Source organism: Loa loa (genome assembly GCF_000183805.2).
Source record: "Loa loa unplaced genomic scaffold supercont3.77, whole genome shotgun sequence".
Lineage (NCBI taxonomy): Eukaryota > Metazoa > Nematoda > Chromadorea > Rhabditida > Onchocercidae > Loa > Loa loa.
Genome location: NW_018108257.1, coordinates 42,670 through 63,022, shown reverse-complemented (window position 1 = coordinate 63,022; position 20,353 = coordinate 42,670). Strand labels below are relative to the sequence as shown.

At 33.1% G+C, this 20,353-nt stretch overlaps 6 protein-coding genes across 6 annotated transcripts in view; 2 read left to right on the top strand and 4 right to left on the bottom strand.

The window, feature by feature from the left end:
• The window catches only part of LOAG_17451 (hypothetical protein), a 3,741-nt gene extending 2,430 nt beyond the window's left edge, over positions 1-1,311 (bottom strand). Inside the window, exons 1-3 of the mRNA XM_020450113.1 lie at positions 1,227-1,311; positions 913-1,059; positions 447-571 (exon numbers count right to left, since the gene is read on the bottom strand). Of these exons, the coding sequence (XP_020306257.1) occupies positions 447-571; positions 913-981 (194 nt within the window). The 5' untranslated portion in view covers positions 982-1,059; positions 1,227-1,311. The remainder of the gene's footprint in view (positions 1-446; positions 572-912; positions 1,060-1,226) is intronic.
• Positions 1,312-2,426: 1,115 nt separating this feature from the next.
• LOAG_01131 (cytidylyltransferase) lies at positions 2,427-3,882 on the bottom strand. The gene is made up of 3 exons (XM_020445653.1): positions 3,508-3,882; positions 2,958-3,217; positions 2,427-2,776 (listed from the first exon to the last, which is right to left on the bottom strand). Exons 1-3 carry the CDS (start codon positions 3,702-3,704, stop codon positions 2,520-2,522), a joined length of 714 nt encoding a protein of 237 aa, XP_020303911.1. The 5' UTR covers positions 3,705-3,882; the 3' UTR covers positions 2,427-2,519.
• A 233-nt stretch (positions 3,883-4,115) lies between these two features.
• On the bottom strand, positions 4,116-6,448 carry LOAG_01130 (ubiquitin-conjugating enzyme family protein). Its single transcript, XM_003136670.2, has 5 exons — positions 6,022-6,448; positions 5,434-5,538; positions 5,098-5,268; positions 4,840-4,987; positions 4,116-4,553 (listed from the first exon to the last, which is right to left on the bottom strand). Exons 1-5 carry the CDS (start codon positions 6,187-6,189, stop codon positions 4,456-4,458), a joined length of 690 nt encoding a protein of 229 aa, XP_003136718.1. The 5' UTR covers positions 6,190-6,448; the 3' UTR covers positions 4,116-4,455.
• Positions 6,449-7,113: 665 nt separating this feature from the next.
• LOAG_01129 (Ras-like protein Rab-5A) lies at positions 7,114-9,523 on the bottom strand. The gene is made up of 6 exons (XM_020445652.1): positions 9,413-9,523; positions 9,154-9,301; positions 8,613-8,685; positions 8,056-8,178; positions 7,631-7,724; positions 7,114-7,532 (listed from the first exon to the last, which is right to left on the bottom strand). The coding sequence occupies exons 1-6, from the start codon at positions 9,504-9,506 to the stop codon at positions 7,411-7,413; spliced, it is 654 nt and encodes a 217-aa protein (XP_020303910.1). The 5' UTR covers positions 9,507-9,523; the 3' UTR covers positions 7,114-7,410.
• A 4,344-nt stretch (positions 9,524-13,867) lies between these two features.
• Positions 13,868-15,643, top strand: LOAG_01128 (hypothetical protein; the record flags this gene model as incomplete). Its single annotated transcript, XM_003136668.1, has 4 exons — positions 13,868-13,938; positions 14,425-14,459; positions 14,738-14,948; positions 15,607-15,643. 4 exons carry the CDS (start codon positions 13,868-13,870, stop codon positions 15,641-15,643), a joined length of 354 nt encoding a protein of 117 aa, XP_003136716.1.
• A 345-nt stretch (positions 15,644-15,988) lies between these two features.
• LOAG_01127 (hypothetical protein) lies at positions 15,989-20,162 on the top strand (the record flags this gene model as incomplete). The annotated part of the gene is made up of 11 exons (XM_003136667.1): positions 15,989-16,013; positions 16,278-16,376; positions 16,803-16,940; positions 17,151-17,259; positions 17,472-17,543; positions 17,922-18,044; positions 18,403-18,573; positions 18,714-18,943; positions 19,082-19,247; positions 19,733-19,803; positions 20,008-20,162. 11 exons carry the CDS (start codon positions 15,989-15,991, stop codon positions 20,160-20,162), a joined length of 1,359 nt encoding a protein of 452 aa, XP_003136715.1.
• Positions 20,163-20,353: the final 191 nt, after the last annotated feature.

Below are 20,353 nucleotides of genomic sequence, written 5' to 3'. Positions count from 1 at the left end.
CTAAATAAATAAATGAATAAAGTGAACGAATGAATGAATAAATAAATAAAGCGAAATATGTAAATAGATAAATGAATAAATAAATAAGATAAATAATGAACTAAGAAGTTAAATAAATCAAGTTAATTAATTAAATAAATGATAAGTGAGTGGGTGAATGAATAAACAAAGTGAAATAAGTAGATGAATAAATGAACAAGTAAACAGACAAATAAATAAATAAGTAAATGAATAAAAAATAAACAGGTGAATAAGTAAATAAGCAATTGAATAAATAAACAACTAAGCAAATAATAAATAAAAATAAATAGATAAATAAAATAAATGAATAAATAAATACATAAATAAATAAGTAAATAAATAAATAAATAAATAAATAAATAAATAAATAAATAAATAAATATAATATATATATATATATATATATATCATATATATATCAGTACCGTAATTTTTGCTCAGTTAGTTGTTGTTCGACCTGCTTGTACTTTCTATAAATTGCTTCTAAACGTCTGATGCCTTCCTCTATGCTGATATTACCTTCTTTCTTCAAATAAGCTTCCACATCTTCCTTGAAATACAAAATAAGTTGAACACAGTATAAGATTATTTCCCTGCTAAATGAAATTTTCCTTTTTGACCTCTGCCTTCCTCATTAACGCTTTTTCACTTGAAGCAATTACGTCACACCATTTCCGTTGTTACTTTTGAAACTGAATTTCACATAAGAACAAAATTTACGTCATTTTGCATTTTGCACTTTGCAAAACTATATAGCTTACAGTTTAAAGTTTAGTTATATATCATATGAAAAACAAGGTCATGCTCCACCAATATATATTCACTAAAATGGAATTTTCTGACTCACTGGATTTCGAAATAGAATATTTACAGTCTCTACTAATTACTAACCATCACTTCAGCTGTAGGGACGCCTTGTTCTGTAAGATCCGAGACGAATTCTTCTTCCTCTTCCTGCATTAAGCTAACTGTGAATATTAGGTAAATACTGACTTTCTAACAACATATAATCAGCCCGTATCAGCCAAATTTGCAAATCTGAAAAATTCCAAGTAACTACATGCCAAACAGTCAATATTTGCACGAAAAGACTGAATGTCAGGCAAACAGTAATAGTCATTCTGTCAACAGTAATAGTCCACTTCCTATCTTTAAGTGAAGGAGAAAATCAGCATTTATGACTCGTCATGAGAACTGACAGTTACCTCAAGACTATATATTTTACCAGTTTAGAGACCTGAAACGAATCATGCAAATTATCGACTGTGATATAAATGGCATGCCAATCTGTCACTACAATGAAAATAGCTTCGTTGAAGTGATCGACAATGAATATCATAAATTTTCCGGCAAACGCACTTACTAGCAATGAAAAGGATCTGAAAACAAAAAAATAGAGTAGCAATAAGTAAGCCGAGAGAATCAACACGTCCTAAACAATATAAAACATTTATTGCTGTCCAAAAATAATTCCAACATTTCAAGGGCATTTAATTATGAATATCAATAAGATGGGCATACAAATAATTTTCATGTTCTAATTGTCAGTTAAGGAGAAACTGGAAAGAAATCAAACAGTGCTTAAGGAATTTCATTCAAATGTAAAACAACTGTCCATAAAAACTCAAAAAAAAAAATGTATTAGAGCACTTTAAAAAGGTTTGCAAAAAATGAAGTAGTGAGCACAGTGGCAAAGTGAAACAGTAAAAATTTTTGTACTAAAAAGATAAGAACCCGTATTTTTTGAGAAACAGGTACAACAAAAAGAAAACATTCTAAAAAATTTGTTTGAGTTTCTATTTAAATAACAAAACATCAATATACAAATTATCAATTTGAAAAATTCCTGAAACAGTTGTCAATCCACTTGGTGGCATGAATTGGCATTAAATAAAGAAAATATTAAAATAATGCATTCTGCTATCAAGTTTTCTGAAAATAATCCTAATAATTGATGTTATATGCGCGAGACGAGAAGATTCAAGATACCAGAAAACCCATGTTTATCTATGCTCAATTAAAATAGTGAAATTCTTTTGAGGAAAGCACTTCACACCGACAACAGCAGTCATTAAATGCTTCGAAAAGAAATAAAATTCCCAAATCCAATGAAATAGAACTGAAAGACAAGAGACTTGGTCAGACTAAACAACCTGGCAAGAATAAGAATGATCATGTATTAGAGTCAAAGCCTGATGACATTATTAAAAATTTACAACGAGCAAAGTCTCATCAATTGTCAGTTCTTTTGAAATAATACTGAATAAACAAAATAATAATGCGCAAAGCTCTTGTCATGAAAACACCAAATGTTTCGCCTTGAAAGTTCAGTAAATAGCAAAAGCTATTAACGGATCGAAAATAGGATAAATTAGAACTCATTAAATATACTTTTCCGACTTACGCTCTTCCTTTTTACGCTCTTTGAAGACATCATCTGTACAAGATAGAAAAATAAAAAGATAAGATGCACAAAGATAGTAATCTAACATAACTCACTAAGAACAGTTTGCGGCTTGACTATTCTTGACTCGATAAAGTTGGTGTTTTCTAATATAATCCACTACCGAATCCATCGTACAATATTTTATCGATTCACCGCGTCGAATTGCAGCTCGTAAACGTGTGGAGCTTATATCATTAGGTAAAGCTGTATCTTCGAAAACAAACACGTTCGCTAATGACTGACCATTATAGCCAAGCTGACTTAAAGTCTTCATTGGTTCTGCATTTCGTCTAGCTAGTACTACCAAACCTGAAGTGCATTTTCTTATTCTAACATCAAAATAGGATTTCAGTATTTGTTTGAGAAAGCAAATCTACGCACATTGATAGATATACACAAAGTTTCCTTGAAAAAGTAAACAAAAAAGTTTTCGAGCTTTATCAAACGCATTTTAAAATAAAATTCTGCTCAATTTTAATCTATTACGTACCAAAGTCGCGTATAATTGCACCAATATCAGAGGGATCCCACAGATAATCTCCCGAAGGCGTTATTCGTTTGAATGAATCCACAACATCTCCACCACATAACAACATCAGACGCAACCGTGTGTCATTATATTTGCGATCTAACATCTGCTTGAAGTGTATTAAAACCAAAAGTGTTCTGGTCCACTGTTTTTGACTGCATTCCCATTGGTCAGCTCTGATCCATGTTGAACTTTTCACTGCTAATTCTGACATCTTATATCTGAAATATTTTAGAATCAGAAGAAAACTAGTTTTTTGTATTACTTAACAGTATTAGTTTTCGGTCAAGATTCTTCGCGACTGAGGGCTAAAAAAAATCGGGAAACAGAATCACTCTGTCAAGTTCCTCAAACAACTACGTTTTTGAATTTCGTAAGGCATCATCGGATATAGAAATTTGGTCGCTTCATAACAAGCAGTGGCCGATTTTGTTGACCAAAAAAGAAATTACAATTTTCATAAGAAATCTGATTATTAAAAGCTATCAAATGCTGAAAAGATGTTATTTGCCTGTGCGCTGCAGGTAATAGGTCAGGTTTGCCAAAATAATCAGCAACTGGACTTAGAATTCCTTCAACCACTTCGCATCCATAGCGAACTTCCAAAAAATCACGAGCACTCTCGAACATCCTAAGATGCATAATTGTTGGCGGGTTATAACAACCACATGCCAGCAGAGCTACTCGTGCTCCTTCCAGGCTGTTCATTCGCTGTTCTTCGGATGTTTCAAATTGTGTTGAACGTACCGAAATGACCGTTCACAACAGTTAATATAAATTTTTAAAATTCCTAAACTAAAATCAGTGTATATTTAGCGATCGAAGAATACCAACAACTGAAGTATCGACAAATAGTACCCGACAAATAGTTTGGCCCACTGAAAAATAAAGATCCCTCCTTCTCATTACTTAGTTTTGTCAAAGTTGAACTGCAAAACTGCATTCGGATTAAATGAGAAGACGACCTTGATTAAAGAGCGTACCCTACATTTTTCGTAAGAAAACGACACATCACTCATACCTTCCTGAAAACATGAAAGGATCATTTCACTCACTAGATATTAAATATCGCATGCAAAGACAACAAGATGTAGTATATCCTAAAAGACGAAATTATAAAGCAGATTTATTACGACTAATTAGTGTTAATCAGGTGACGCAGGAGAAATAAATTCTCATGTTATGCAAAGTAAAAGTTATAACAAGAGATATATACAAGTACTCCTACCAGCTCATCAAAGAACTCAAATGTGAGACCATGAAGACACAATTAAAAAAAACTAATGTACAGTAAAATTTATCACTGAACAAAATTGATCTTGCACTCGCATTTGTGCAACTTTCTATCCAGATTTAGCAACAGGGAACAGCAAGCGAAGGAAACAATCTATTTACTGCGTCAAGTAGTGAAAAACAAAGGAAACAATTTCACTAGTTTGGTCAGGAACTTATTTTGAGATCACTGAGCAAATCGCGATGTCCATACCCGTGCGGTAGCATCAAATTCCTTTCGATTGTTCACATACTGTTCCGCAACATTTCCAAGAAGAGCATTTTCTAAAAATATTATTTTATGACGTATAAGGCCTATGTACTGTTCATGTATCAGATTGAACTTTGAATTTGAATAGTATGAAATGAACATTAAAAAAACTATCGATGGCAGGGAAAAAAAAAGATGGAGAAAATTATTAGTTGAATTATTCGGTTGTCTACATAACGTAATGTGCCCGAGTTCGAAATCGATAAAAATGTTGCACTTATAGCAAAAAAGAAAGCATTGGTGACCACTACTTAATAATGATCGAGGAGAAATTTGAAGTTAGCGAAAAGTGGGACGTACCGGGTCTACAATCATATAGAAGAGCAACTATTTCCTGCAAAATTCTTGCAATTGTCATTGAGGAACTCCATCGATCACGCAAAATATCAATGTTAATAACACCGTGGCGATTGATATTGCAGTGATATATCCTTGTTAAGAACTGCACCTAAAGTATGCAGAAAATTTTTTATCACAAGGTTCTTTATTTACAAAAACAAGAAAAGAAATGTTTTACAGAAGACATTCGTTCTGGATATGATGTCATAAAAAAAATACCTTAGGTGAATTAAAAGGGTATGTTGGCGGTACAAACATCTGCACGAAAAAAGTACCACCTTCATAAACGGTATTTTCAGGCCCGTTGATCACTGCAGTCCATTCGTGAATATTATCAGCTCTCGGTGCAGCTCGACAGTGTTTCACTGGGTTTCTTTTGAGCTCTTTCATCTATAAAAAACAAAGCAAAAAAAAAGTTTTATAAAAATATTCGTTTTGGATATAATTTTATAAAAAAATATCGTAGGTGAACTGAAAGGGTATGTTGGTGACACAAATATCATGCCTGTCCAAGATTTATGCATATATAAAAAGTCAAAATATAAGGATACATACTTCTTTAGTCAGCCTTAGAACACTCCGAGCAGTTGTTGGTGTGGAATCGATTGACAAACCAATTGTACGTGGATCCCAATAGCCCTGTTTCCATTCGAAGTTACCCTAAAACAGTGAACCGAAATCGTCTTGATTATTCTCCTAGGAATTACTGCATTTTCACAAATAAAAATGCTACAGTTTTTTATAAACTTTCTTGCATAAAACAAACCAACGTAATAAATTAAGTAGAAACGATAGACAAATATTAACGTAAATGTCTCTTATAGTTGTGACAACATACATATGAAATTTTATACACCTAATATGCATGGAATCTTCTACAATGACGTAATGTGATGGAATACTACAGTATTGAACTCCTTCGCTAAACCCAACAGGATCATCAAATTGGCGCAGTCAAATAACAGAAATGACAGTTTCCTTAAACGTATTAAAATAAAACACAAATTGAAAAGTTGAAAAATCGAAAAAGGAATTTGATATTTTTTTTTGAATAGCAGAAGAAATCCATTTTAGAACTACCGTTCACTGAAATCATTTCTGCACTATATGAAAAACAAAAAGCGTATAGAAGATACAACTAACCGCTGCTTCAAATGGAGGGCGTTCTTCTCTTAGAATATATACACGTTCTACGTTTCGAACAGCGATCCTAAGATGTTCCTCGCTAGATGCCCTCGTAAACATTATACAAACATCCTCAAATGCTATTGGAACAAAAAAAACCAAACAAAAATTTACAGCAACCATCATCTGCCAACTTTGACACTTCACAATAAAGCAAATAATTCCTTAATGCTTGAGATCGCAAGCAATGTTAGCTCCACGGTTCTTGACATTCGTTTAAAAAATATCTTTAAACTATTCTAACGTTGAACTGAACCCTTTGATCTGAAATGTGTTCTCGTGAGATTCCAGAGTAACCTTCCTAGAAACATTACACATAATATTCGTAAAACAACAAGCAGCAACAGGTCATAGTAACCACAGCAGATAGAATGATAAACAAAAGTCAGAGCACTTTTTATCTGAGTTTAGAATATATAATGTCTTATGAAATGATGATCACAACACCAGTTGGAATAAACAAGTTAAATCAAACTTTAAAAGTATTGTGCATTTTCCAGGTTAAAAACCTACCAAATTCCCACTTCCTATAACACGTACGAAAAATATTGTTATGAAAATGTAGCTTTCTTGAAAAAAAAATTTTGTAATTGAAAGTAAGTAAAAATAGGAATTTAAATAGTGTAGCTTTCTGAATTTTTCAGAGTTATCTAAACCTCATTGGACATGTAATAGCAGTATTCACTGGAAAATATTCACTAGAACGTCCCAGCATAATGGCTGAAATAAAAATGGAAACAATCAAAGATAAATTGAGTTGAAGGAAATGAAATCTGTTAATAAGTTTGGCAAACTTGTCAACTTTAAAAACTATCACCAGTGATTAGTCTGTGCCAATTCCATAAATACTTGGTCACTTTTATGAGGACTACAATAGCAACTGTTTGATATTAAAAAAAGTATGCTTTACTACTAGTTACGAATCCTTTTAGAAAAACAAGAAAATAAAACATACAGAAATATTTTATAAGAAATTAAGAGCACTCCAAGTTTTATATGGACATAACCTTCACTGAGAACTATTCGAATAAAAAAGAGCTGTGAAATTTTTGCCCCCGGAAAATAGTCACTACGAACGGATGGATATTAAAGGGGTTATGACTTTTCGAAGTTGCAGTATTATAAGATGGAAATTCAGAGCACCAATAATGAAATAATGCCTTTTCGATTGCTCTGAAAAGCGTAATTGAAAAGAATATAGAATTTTCGAAGTATCAGATTTTTTTGATCAATAATAATAAAAGGCTGATGTTTGTTGAAGCCAGCAAATGCTGCTCACTCTCCGCGAAGAATCAAACAAAATGCACTTTGTTGTTGTTGCTTTTAGTGCTGGATATTCCGTCTGCATTATTTACAGCATAAACCAGAGCTTACACTTTGACCTTGACCCTCTTGGCCGATATCTATTCCTTCATGGCCGCGTCCTGATGGACCACCACCACTTCCATCACCTTTTGGTAGCTTCTTAGCTGCAATTTACTTTTTCCCAATTTAACAACTTCTAGAACAGCAAAAGCACAAAAGTTGAAAGTAAAATTCGTCCTGAGTAATCAACTATAGGGCTGACCAATCGCAAGGAAGATGTCATTTACATTCATTGCCGTTTTTGCTGACGTTTCCATAAACAACAACGCATTATCTTCTGCATAAGCTTGAGCTTCCTGCAATCACATTTACAAACGCTATGCACAACAACGATAATACAGAATTAACTTACTTAGAACGCTTACAACTCTAACTGACATTCAGTTATCTCAGTAAAGTCATCCCAATTCCCATAATTGTTAACACAATGTAAACAGCAGTTAAGCTAGTTTTTTTTTTTTTTCACAATTAAGAATTAAGAAGCTATTGAGGAACCAAAGATTTAATAAATAAACTTTCCGCGAAATGGACCAAATAACAAGTCAAAATAGGGACTACCATGACGAAATCACATCATTTTTGCAATAAGAGAAAAATATGAGCTTAAGCACAAAAATCGCAAGTAACCTCATACTCTACGACTCGTTTGTTTGCAAGATCTGCTTTATTTCCAGATAAAGCAATTACAATGTTTGGACTGGCTTGCCGCTGCAATTCTTTTACCCAATTTTTCGCCTTCGTAAATGATTCCTATAAGTTGCTGGTTAAATATACATTGCATCACTGCCGAACTTTAACGTCAGATATGAGCACTATCTTGTACCTTATATACAAAGAAATTAACAGATGGTCATCCTTACTGCTCAAAGATAGGAATATTTTAAATTCCATACAAAATTTTGGTCATATTCTAACGATGCAGTATCCATTAGATAAGCACTTCTGATGCATTACCGCTACATTTCATACCGTGATGGGATGCAAGGGGATTCTGGTGCATTCTCAACTTTAACTGCTGCATGATCAATGGATACAGTGTGAATATTAAAACTAATGATTATCTATTTATGATCAGAATATAGCTTCTACTACAAATATCTTTCCAATAACAAACGAAGGAGCAGCATGTTGTTTATCCTATTGGGTTAAAAAATTTGCATTTTTACATGATATTAAGAAAGTACCTGGTTTGTAATATCATAAACAACTATTGCCGCCTGTGCTCCGCGGTAGTACATCGGTGCTAATGAATGATATCTGCAAGAGAATCTGGTCACAACATTTATTAGTAAAACAGAAAATGTAAAAGTGCAATTCTAACAGTAATTATCATCAAACTTACTGATATGTACCCATTACACCAAGTAATTACTAAGCCATATCATCCAATACATTAAGGCCAATTTTTTCTTTCGACATCAATGTCAAAAGTGATATAAGTATCCAAATTGTTATCTAAAGAAATAACGGCAAAAGAAAACCAAGTTAAGCTATTTTTTAATATTTCTAAATGCTAGTTTATCACAGAAATCTTTTGAGCTCACTTGAATTAAAGAAAAAAAATTAAAATAATTCCACATTTCAAAACGCACTGAAACGCAATGGAAGCATCAAGCACAACATTTTTTATCTGTTTACTTATGATTAAGTAAGGGAAAGAATATTACGCTCCCAAAGATACAAAACACAAATTTTTTAATGCGAAGTGCGTTCTAAACTAGATACCTTTCCTGTCCAGCAGTATCCCATATTTCGAATTTCACTGTGGTATCGTCCAGACAAACAGTTTGAGTGAGGAATGCAGCGCCAATTGTCGATTCTTGGTATTCATGAAATTGCCCTTTTACAAATCTTAGGACCAATGATGATTTCCCTGAAAATCTTATGATTCTTGTCTGGAAAATATCAAGAATATTAGTTTCATTACATTACAGTATTGATCTTCTTGGCTTTATAGCAATACAGTACTAAATAAAAAAAATACCAACTGCACTTTCACCCAACAAAACCAATTTAAACTGGCAAGTTTTATTTGGACCGCCTGTATTTCCGGAACGCATCACCGTCCGCCCAGCCATGGACTGTTTTCCTAAAATCGAAATTATTATAAGCATAAAATTATCCTACTGAGAAGAATGAAGTGAGCAACTGAAATCGTGGGATAAATTTGTTAGTTAATCAATTTCTATTATAAAATGAAGAAAGATTTGGTGAAAATCTTTAAAAAGTTTCCTACCGAATAAATAACGAGTTTTTTGGGATAATTATAATTAAATATCACTGTAAAGTAGCAGACATTAATCACAAATTAGACTTTACTTCTTCCAATAACACTAAAGTAAATGACCATACTATACAGCTAAGAAGTGTAACTTTAAATGCAACAATCGCTCTAGAGCCTATCAATGGTGATAAGTTCTACTTGATCAAGAGTGATCTAGTTCAAGAGAGAATTCAATACGGAATGTTGGACATTGAAATGAGAAAGGTCCCACTTCTCTTCTTTGGAACAATAGGCCTAGTACACAATGGAATAGCCACAAATAAATCTAAACGATCAAGTGACTGGGTGAGTAATGAAACATAAATATCGGAAGGATAAGGTAATGCAACCATAACTTGAAGTACAGAACACGAGATGTTAGCTAGGTAAGAATAGAGGATGTCCTCTTCCATTTGGCACTATTCATTGATTAAACACATTTGAAATATGTGAAGGAGGTGAGTTTGGAAAAGATAAGGTTCGCATCAGTTATTATTACTTCACGTGTGAGGGAAATAAGATCGATGTTACCAGCACGCATCATCACACAACAATATCACTTTTTCATTGGCAAATCATGTAAGGCATCTCTTAGGCAGTTAATCCTTTTCATGTATAAAAGGTAAAAAATTTTCAATATCAGTGAGATGTACCGCACAGTCGATCTTAACTCACACGTTAACTTACCTTAGCTGAATTACATGCATGATTTTAAAATAAAAACAAGTAAACACAGAAGAAGGGAAACTCGAAAGATACGGTTTTCAGGAAAGCAATGAAGGAAGAAGTGTTGTTTATATGACCGAAAGCACAAAGAATGACTTTAGAGCATTAGAGTCAGAAGATCACAACACATCTATCCTGAACAAGTTGAACATGACCTCACTTCCATCCAATAACGTATCGGATAAAGTACGAACAGGTACACACCAAAGTTTCCTCGCTACTCGCTTCTGAACCGGATGATGCCCTTGTGAGATCGACATGAGTAATTTGTAGCAAAGTGAGAGGGTGTCTGGTTCTGCATGCAAAGGTTCTGCACTGTGCTGTTACGTGAATGTCGAGAATATGGATTGTACGCAGTGGAAAATTAATTACTGAGTATGGGAAGATCCGATCCGAATTGACCTTGATAGATAACTGATGGTAAGGCATTAAAAGGAACTGCATGAAAATGAATCTGAACACCTTATGCTCCATCTCTCCCTTGTATGCACTTTCCGCCTTTTCTTCTCTTATTCAAGGATAATCAAAAACCGCTGAGATTGTTTAGTCGCATAATTGAAACTCAACCAACAAAAAAAAGTGTAAATGTTTGATAATAAATGCAGTATAAAAAGCCAAAATGAAGAGGAACAAAATGCAAACTATTAATAGTGATACGTACAGAGACTGACTGTTATGATCGTCATTCTCTATTAGAGTCGAATTTGTCATGTAGAGTATTGAAAGTGATTTGTAATCAGCTTGAATTAGTTGTAAAACCAATTCTTGAAACATTCAGGTAAAGAATTCACTAAAAGAAAGAAACCGTTGATCTTGCTTTAACTTATCGGATGCGTGGCTGATATCTGTCTGTGTACTTCACGAACAAATTTACTGTAAGATTAGCGAAGGGATGTAAAATTCTAAAATGGATTATTTCACAGCATTGACTTAGAAAGTGAGAGTGGCAAAGACAAAGTAGGAATGTAATCAAACCTTTTTTGAATTATTGTTGAATCTTCTATCATTCAGTTGCGAAGCAACACATTGAATCTATCTCCCATGCTGACAAAGTAGATTTACAGAAACTGAATATCCATTGAAAGACGGAAATGTAGAGTTTCATAATTGAAGTAATCGAAACTTTCCTGCCGTTTCACTAATACCGTGAGCGGATCACACCATGTCATTTCTTTCTGTATATCCGGTTCAGTAATTCATGGATAGCGAGCAGAAACCGATCGCAACACCAGCTCATAACAACAATCTGAAGTGCTTTTTCTCATAAAATATCATCTCAACGCATTTGACCCCACAAACGATTTTATCTCACGATATGCAATGAAAGTTATGTCATATTCGATGCAGTCAAGGAGACAGTAATTCTGAAATCGATCAACTCCATCGGTCATCAATCCTCGATCTCTTTTGCTAAAGATATCATGATGTTTCTTATTTCATATTCTCTAGAACTTGGTGTTGTGATCGGTGCTGCAATCTATAAACTGTAACTATGCTCTCCTTCATTTTCTTGCTTCTTGTGCCTAACATTTTAACTTATGATGGTAAAATCTTCATTTATTATTTTCACTAATAACTTAACTAAAGATTGAATAAAATACTGTAATAAGATGTCACCCATTTTCATGAATTGTTCCTTTAAGTCAGAGAAATTGTTAAGAATTTGCATTCAAATTTAAATAATTTATAGAAAAAAACAGCAATGAGTTGCATTGCGATTTTGTGACAGAACAGCGAATTGTTCAGAAATGCTTGGCTCCATTCCTGGACAAACTTAATTTCGGACAATTCTTTTTTGAAAAATCAATTGCCGACGCACCATCGACGCTTTGTAAATTATATAGCAAATATAAGAACTGTATCAGCGAGTATCAAAAGGATTGCAGGTTGTTTTTTTTCTTTTTTTTTGAAAGTACTTCAAATAATATGCTTTCTTCACCTGAAATTATAATCTAAAACACTAGAGGCGAATGGTGAATAAACTTGTCAGACATACTTATACTTATCTCCAAGATATCTCTGAGATGTTGGGAATAGATAGTAGAACAAGCAGTCATTATGTCTTCGTGTTAGCAGAATTATCAAATCTGAAATTACTTTCTCTGTCACCAGAGAATTCTGGATCCGGTCCTGAAATGGATAAAGTTTGTTAGTGCCTGCAAATCACTGCAATACTAAATAATAAGGATGACTTTGTATCAAAGAACTTTTTAAATTATAATTTTCAGAATATTAAATGCCCAATCTGAGAACTTTTTCATCGTGATATGTTCAAGTAGATTGCAAAAACAGCTACGCGAAAATCACGCTTGTTTCAATAGTCTTCGAGATTACTTTATATATTCTCCGGAATGCTTCCATAATAATACTATTTTTCGATCTGATCCAGAAACAGTTCTTTTCCGAAGTGTTAGTTCCAATTTTATCATTTAATCTCTTTTAACTTTTCCAGAAAGTTTGGTATTCTCTGCTAATATGGTCTTTTCCCAAAGATAGTATCAAACATCATTTTAATTGTCAATCAAACTTCTGCTTTTCTTCCTCGCATAGCTCATTACAGTATATCTTTATCAGAAAAAACATAGTTATTTGTTTTTCTGTCTTTGATTTCTCTACATTTGCATCCTACATGGAATGCTTTAATTGTTGGAATGTCTAAGACATCAACAGGAGGAGAATAATGATTTCGTCGTATTATAAAAAGAATCTGTTTGGAGTAATTGTGATTGTAAACATATAGAAGACGATTGCTTGGCGGTATTCTATTTGTTTTAATTATTAATTACTAACTGATTATTACAAAAAAAAACTCCACAAAAAGATAAAGCATCCGAGACTAGTGGAACACTAGTCTGAAAGTTCTTTCGGAGAGATTAATGAGAGCAAAAAGAGAGTTATATTACCATTTATAAGATTCTCTCAATTTTTTTTACTTTCCAATTAGCGAAATAGGAAAGAAAAAACCCAATGATAAAAGTATGGCATCTAAATGTTCATTCCTTCCGATGACTTTGGTCGGGTTTCCAGCGACAAATAATTTCTGTTTCGAAGGTCAAGATCCATTCTGGTGACCTTATATTTCGTAATGATAAACATTTTCAAAGTTACTTTCCTCAAATACCACCATAAAACACATCAGGCAATTAAATAAATCGTTTCTTTATGATGAGCAATTTTTGCAGCACAATGTTCCAAAGTACGGCAAAATATTATATTTAAGTTAAATATTAGTAGGCTTATTAGCAAGTTCTTGATACTCTTTTAATATGAATTTAGAATGATTCGTGTTTGCAAACAAAGTAGGTAAACTCATTCGGAACTTAATTCGAGTTACATTAATCTTCCGCATGTCGAAGTGACTTTTTCTATCTACCTTATTAATATTTTAAATACTTTAAAGTAAAGCCAATATCTAATCATTACTTTTATGATGGCAATTTCTTTCAAATAATGGAATTTTCAAATCTTCAGGAATACGAGCACAACGAAATCAAAGACCGCAAATGCCGTGCTGTACAGTGGTATCTTAATTGTAGTCTAACCGATGCTTACAACAAAGCATGTCCTGTTGCTGCTCAGGTTTTCATTCACATAATCATTAATTATAAAAAAAAAAGATTTATCTCCATCACACCGTCTTTATCCAAAAATATCTGGCAAGTAAACAACTTCAATACATTAATTCACATTCTTACACATTGCTAAAAATAAAAGACGATTGCCAAAATTGTGTTGAAATCAAGCAGAGTTTGGTTGAAGGAATTATCTTAATCTTTTGGATGTAAGTATTTAATTTTTTAAAATCTTTTCCCAATATCATGTTTGATATGAATATTATTTTCACTGATTTTTCAATTTCGTTTTTTCTTCAAGTTTCATCTCCAGATTATTCGAAGGTACTACGAATTACTTTTAAATTCCAATAAAAACTCATGCAATTTGCGAAAAATGGATTCAAATTTGTCAGGATTAAATTTTGCTGATTCAAGAAATATCACCCAATTCAGGAGAAATTCCAATCAAACTGATGAGTTGTTGGGAGGTATTATTAAATAATCTGTTTTCCATATATTTGGATCTTATTGATGTATGCCTGCACCAACTGCAATTATTTTTACTTTACACCACCTTTTTGTGAAATATAAATTTCAATCAATGAAGTAAGGGAAATTTTTTTGCAAAAATTTCGGAATAGCGTCATTTGAACAGATTAGGTTAGCAGAAATTACATTTTCATGCCTTTTTCAAGTGAAAGACATAAACTTAAAAGATAATGTCGTTGCTTTTCGCTCAACATATTATTCATATTATTTTCTTCAGTTCTTTCAAATCTGAAAGATGAAAATAGCAACGAACGATGCGATTTAGCGAGTGAACGATACGTAGTAGAAGCGGCAATAGAGTTGAGAAAATACGAACATCCCGGATATCAGTTGTTCCAAACTTCCTTTAACCAATTAATCGAAAGAAATCCCTGCTCAACTTATAAAACTTATAAGAAAAATGTTCAGGACATTAGTCCTCAATGCAGGTTTATATATCCGTTTTCGTGGCACATAACTGGTTTATTTCATGCAACACTGAAACTGACAAAGATTCAAATGTTATTTATTTAAGCTGACTCGGCTTATATTTGTGTGTTGACCAAGAATTACTAGTATTCAGTTACTTTTCAGGAATATGAATATACATCTAGAAAAGATTTATGATTATTACTGTAGCAACAGCTTCACTAATTTATTATTAAATCAAGAAAGCTGCATGAAAAAACTTTATTCGATTTATAACAAAAGTAAATGCTCAGATGTTGACCATTTCTCGGATGGATACAGTTTTCTTTCTAAAACGGTTCCTCATTTTGCTTTATACTTAAATACTAGTTTTGCAGCCTTTGAATTTACTTTAAAGTTTCCAGTGGACTAGTATAACCGTTGTCCGTTTTTAGCACTACTCTTGCCACTAATTGTATCTTGAAATATAAAGATTGAATGATTATCTTTTTATTTTTAACTTTCTCGTCCATAGCTTCCACGAAATTTCTTCAAATTTAGGAAACATTTTTTAAATTTAGGAAATAATTTTAAATCAGGAAACATCGGATTTGTCATCCCAACAGTGTAAGTTCGCCAAATGGTACCTTGGTTGCGGAATCACTGAATCTTTTTACGAAGTGTGTCCTCAAATTTCAGAGGTCTGTCACTTCTCTTGAATAATCTAACTGCTTGAAATTTTGCCATTTCGGGTCGCTCTTAGTGTTTAGATAGGCTTTTTGAATAATTTTGAGAGAAGAGAAATGTGAGACTTATTGGTTAAGAAATTGTATAAGCTTTTCAGAACACTGATGCTGGAATTTATTGACTCGATATCACATAAATTTGAACTGTTTAAGAATTCAAACATTTTAGGGCTTTATCTCTCCCGCAGCTGAAACATTTTCTCCTGCATCCTAAAGTTCGATATTCCCAAATGATCGCCGTAAACAGTTTACTTTATTTTTTATAGAATGTCCTAAACTACTTTGAGATATTGATTAATGCGAATAATAGCAACTGTTATTTGCGACGACAAGCAATGGGTGGTAATGAAACTGTTTCTGGTTGGTTTTTTTCCGATAACTCATCTCAGTTTACTGTCTAAAATGTTTATTTTCTCAATGATCGCAAGCACGTCAATACAATTCAGACTGCTGATAATCATCACTTTGTTTGACTCGCTAAATAAAGAACACTTCTGAGAGGAAGAGATCATCAAATTTTAATAATTAATAATAAATCGTAATTTCTGATTAATGATAAATTGTGGAAAACGAATAGCTCATTCATGCAGAAGTAGGTTTCAGGAATATTATATTATATTACAGGTGATAGCAGTGATTCTGATCTCCAGTTGTGTAGTAACTGCACTGTAACCCATTGCCCAGAGGGTTTCTATTATAACAAACGGTTGGCGAAATGTATCGGTGAGTTTGATAGCTTGCTGAATTATCATTGGGATCAGCTTGAATCGACATTTCTTAAATACTTTCAAAAAAAAGTTTGTTTGATCTGGTATTAGTTCTAAGTGATTTATGGGACATTTGAATGAGTTTTCAGTTTTGAAATAGCCTGCAGAACCGTATTCGAATCTTTTCCATATTTTTAAGATCTTTGTAAACAGTCATTTTGGGAGGCCCACTTGAAGTTTAGCATTCTCATGTTCAGCGGATTTAAATTTTGAATCATGACATTTCGAAATAATCCATTTTCGCTTGCATCTAGAAAATGATGTTAGATAATTTAATAAAGTAGTGAACGAATTCACTGGGAAGATCAACAAGTCAAATTACACTTTTCAGTTTAACATTTAGCACTAAAAGTCAAAGTTATACCTTATATCGCAAATTTAGATGTAGATGAATGCACCTCCAATAAGAATTTTTGTTCTCAGAAGTGTATCAATAAGCCAGGTAGTTATGACTGTGAGTGTTTTGGTCCTTTGTACAAATTGGCTCGAAATGGTCGTCGATGCTATCGAACTGATAACGGTTCATTTATTCTTTATATTTTTTTTTACCTTAGCTCACCCTAATTGTTCGATATTGTTTATACAATGGCTTATTATTTTTTGCTCAAGAATAGCAAATTCATTGAGTTTCATTGAGCCTTTTGATTCTGTTTGATTACAATTTCAAGTAATGCTGTAAACAATAACGCAGCGAACGTCGATTAACGCGTAAACTGAGATATACTTCCAGAATCTGTTCTGTTTTTCCTGGCTCATTCGCATAGTATATGGAACATAACATATAATGCAAAATCCCAGCTTAATTTGATGCCTAGCGATGGTGGTGAAAAAGTGGCCATGTTTGACTACGATTTTAAGGCAAATTTTTTTCATAAGGAAGATTCGTCATTGTTTTCTAGCTTCTTTAAAAAACTCAAATCTTTTCAGAATTCCTTTATTGTTTTCATTCGCACGCGCAAACACTTACAGGGCAAAATTGTATTCCAGGAAAAAAACTATATTATGTGGATTTAACAAGAAATTCAATTCAGTATATAAACTTGTTTGATAGGAATAAAGTACATGTCATACAAAATCATGATATTGAAGGTACAGAAGGGATCGCTGTTGACTGGATACATAGGTAATTACCTATGACATTATTACAACTTATGATATTATTAAAGTCTACGGATAATATGATTTTTATGCGGCAGTAGTTAATAACAGTTTCTAACAGCTCTAACACCGAATGTTAGTAGTATCGGCGTGATGACAGTATAGTGGAGACGTAACAACGTTATTAACTATCTACCATATCCTATGGAATGAAATAGTTTAATAGTCTGAAGCACAAATCATTTGATTAAATTATTAATCAATAGAAATCATCATTGACTCATTAATTAACACTGAATACCATCACTGCGATTAATACCTTTAAAAAAACAACAAAAAAAATCCAGTTGAAATAATTTTGAAAACTTATGAAAAAAAAAAGGAAAATCAGGGTAATCTTCAGGAACTTGTATACTTTACGTCATAAGCAGTTGCATGTTCAGCGTCTTGATGGTCTTTATAGAGCATCACTTTACGATGGATTTTTTCAATTACCTCGAGCTTTGGTTGCTTATCCTTCGATACGGTAGTTTTTTTCTTGGAAAACATTTTATAATACTGAAATCATTGTACAGCTACCATTGAACCGCCGTTTCCTAACTGCACCAAGTCAAGCAATAGAACTGGTACTTCATTATCATTCATTCTCTATTCACTCCAGTATCAGAATGAGAATGGAGGGGCATTCATATTTCTTCTTCTGTATAATATACAATTTTTAAGCAAAGCTCAGCGAAACTAGGTGAATATCTTGATTCTCTTCAATAAATTAAAAATGACTCGACTTATTTCTTGTACTTTTTTGATTCTCGAAATACCCTTTTCGAGTATTGTAAGGATTATATCTACTCTTCATGGTTTGATGATCGATGTATTCATTGCAGCGAACTGTTTGCAAGCGATTGGGGCGTTAAACCATTCATAGTCCGTCTTGCTATGGATGGTACTCAAGCAAAAAAAATCGTCACCGAAAATTTAGTTTGGCCAAATGGACTGGCTCTCGACTATTTCGCAAGACGTCTCTACTGGGCCGATGCTTTCCGCGACGTTATTGAGTTCATTCATTTTTCTAAATATTAAGATTAAATTATATAAATTCACGACTACCATCATAATTTGGCTGAGGAAACTTATTCGATTACAGTGTTTACACAACCAAATTATTTCATGATTTTAATTCTAACCTCTGATCTAGAATGGCAAATTTGGATGGAACGAGTCGACGAGTTATAATCAGTGACAAACAGTTGATACCACATATTTTCGGATTGACGGTATTTGACGACATGATCCTTTGGAGTGATTGGACCCGCCGTGGATTTCTGTTCGCTGATAAACTTATCGGTCAAAACTCAACAGTGCTGATGAGAACCGTATTGCCACCGTATTCTCTCAAGGCATATCATCCTGCTATGCAAATTACAAGTATACCGCAATGTCTTGTATAGTGCTTTTGTAAAAGAACAAAAAAAAACTTCTAGATGTGAAATTCTGAATCTTCAAAGACTTTTGCCGGCTCGTCATGAAGTGTTTTTTCTTCAATTACAACTTACTGTACTTCAGCTCCTAATCTTTGTGAAGTGACAACTTGCCAGCATATCTGTGTACCGAAGCTTGACGGTTCAGGACCACAATGTCTATGCGCTGAAGGATTTGTCATGCATGAAAACGGTCTTTGTGAACCAAACTGTAAGGAACATCAGCTGCTATGCTCACAACCGGATCATAAGTTCGATTTTAGAATTAATGATTGATAAATGCGAGAAAATTATTACTGCTAAAAATTTATTTCTATTAAAAACATCTCTGTTGAGTTCCTGCTCTATAAGCCTTCAGTCTTATTGTCATTAAATTTGTAGAAAAAATTCTCTCCGAGTAACAGTTTTTTTCGCCTCTGAAATTCTGATAATCTTTAATTCCATCCCATCAATTTCATATCTGCCATGTAAAAAAGTTGGTTACTGTTAAGGTTTTCTTGTTCGTACCATATTCCTTTTAGCTTTTGCCAAATATTGAATGTATTAGGCACCTAATCTTTACAAAATATAATTAATCAGTCTCGTGATATCTCATCAGTCTAGAGGAGTTCACTTCCACATGCTCTTTTTTGTTATATCATTTTTTTTTCCTTTAAAATACAATTTCTAGTACTGAAGAAAAAAGGTGACTCTGTTTATGTCGCAAATTAAGTAGCGAATTTTTAAGGTATTTCAGGTGTCTCAATTTAATATATCGGTGTGATGAATCCTATAACTGTAGGAATGGGGATGATGAAATGGAATGTCGTAAGTATTTTTATATTTCATTCGTTTACCGAAACTATTTCTTTACATCGGTCGATATCCTTTACTTTATTAATAATATCTGTTAACAACTAATAAAAGTCAAAAACAAATGTTCAAATTTTTATTGTTTTTGAACTCTTCGGCTTTCTTAGAGAACATTTTTTTTAGAATATTTCCAAAGTTCATCAATACAATTTGTTGCAGCGATACCGATTTGCATGCATGATGAACGTATGTTCCCGTGTCGTGATAATCGCAAATGTATTTTGCGGTCGCAAAGATGCGATGGTTTCGTGGACTGCTACGATAAATCTGATGAATTTTACTGTGCCGATTTAGCCATAGCTTGGAGCCATTAATTGCTCCGTAAATTGCTTTCAATTAATGAGTCGGGAAACTATTTCTCGTTTCTAAAGTCGTTAAGATATGACACAAAGCATCAGTTTTGGTCCTTACCATTTCTAATGTCATTATATTATTAATTTGCTTGCCGCAACTATGCTTAAATTATTGTCGCTTTAGGATATTCTTCCTACTTTTTATCACTTAT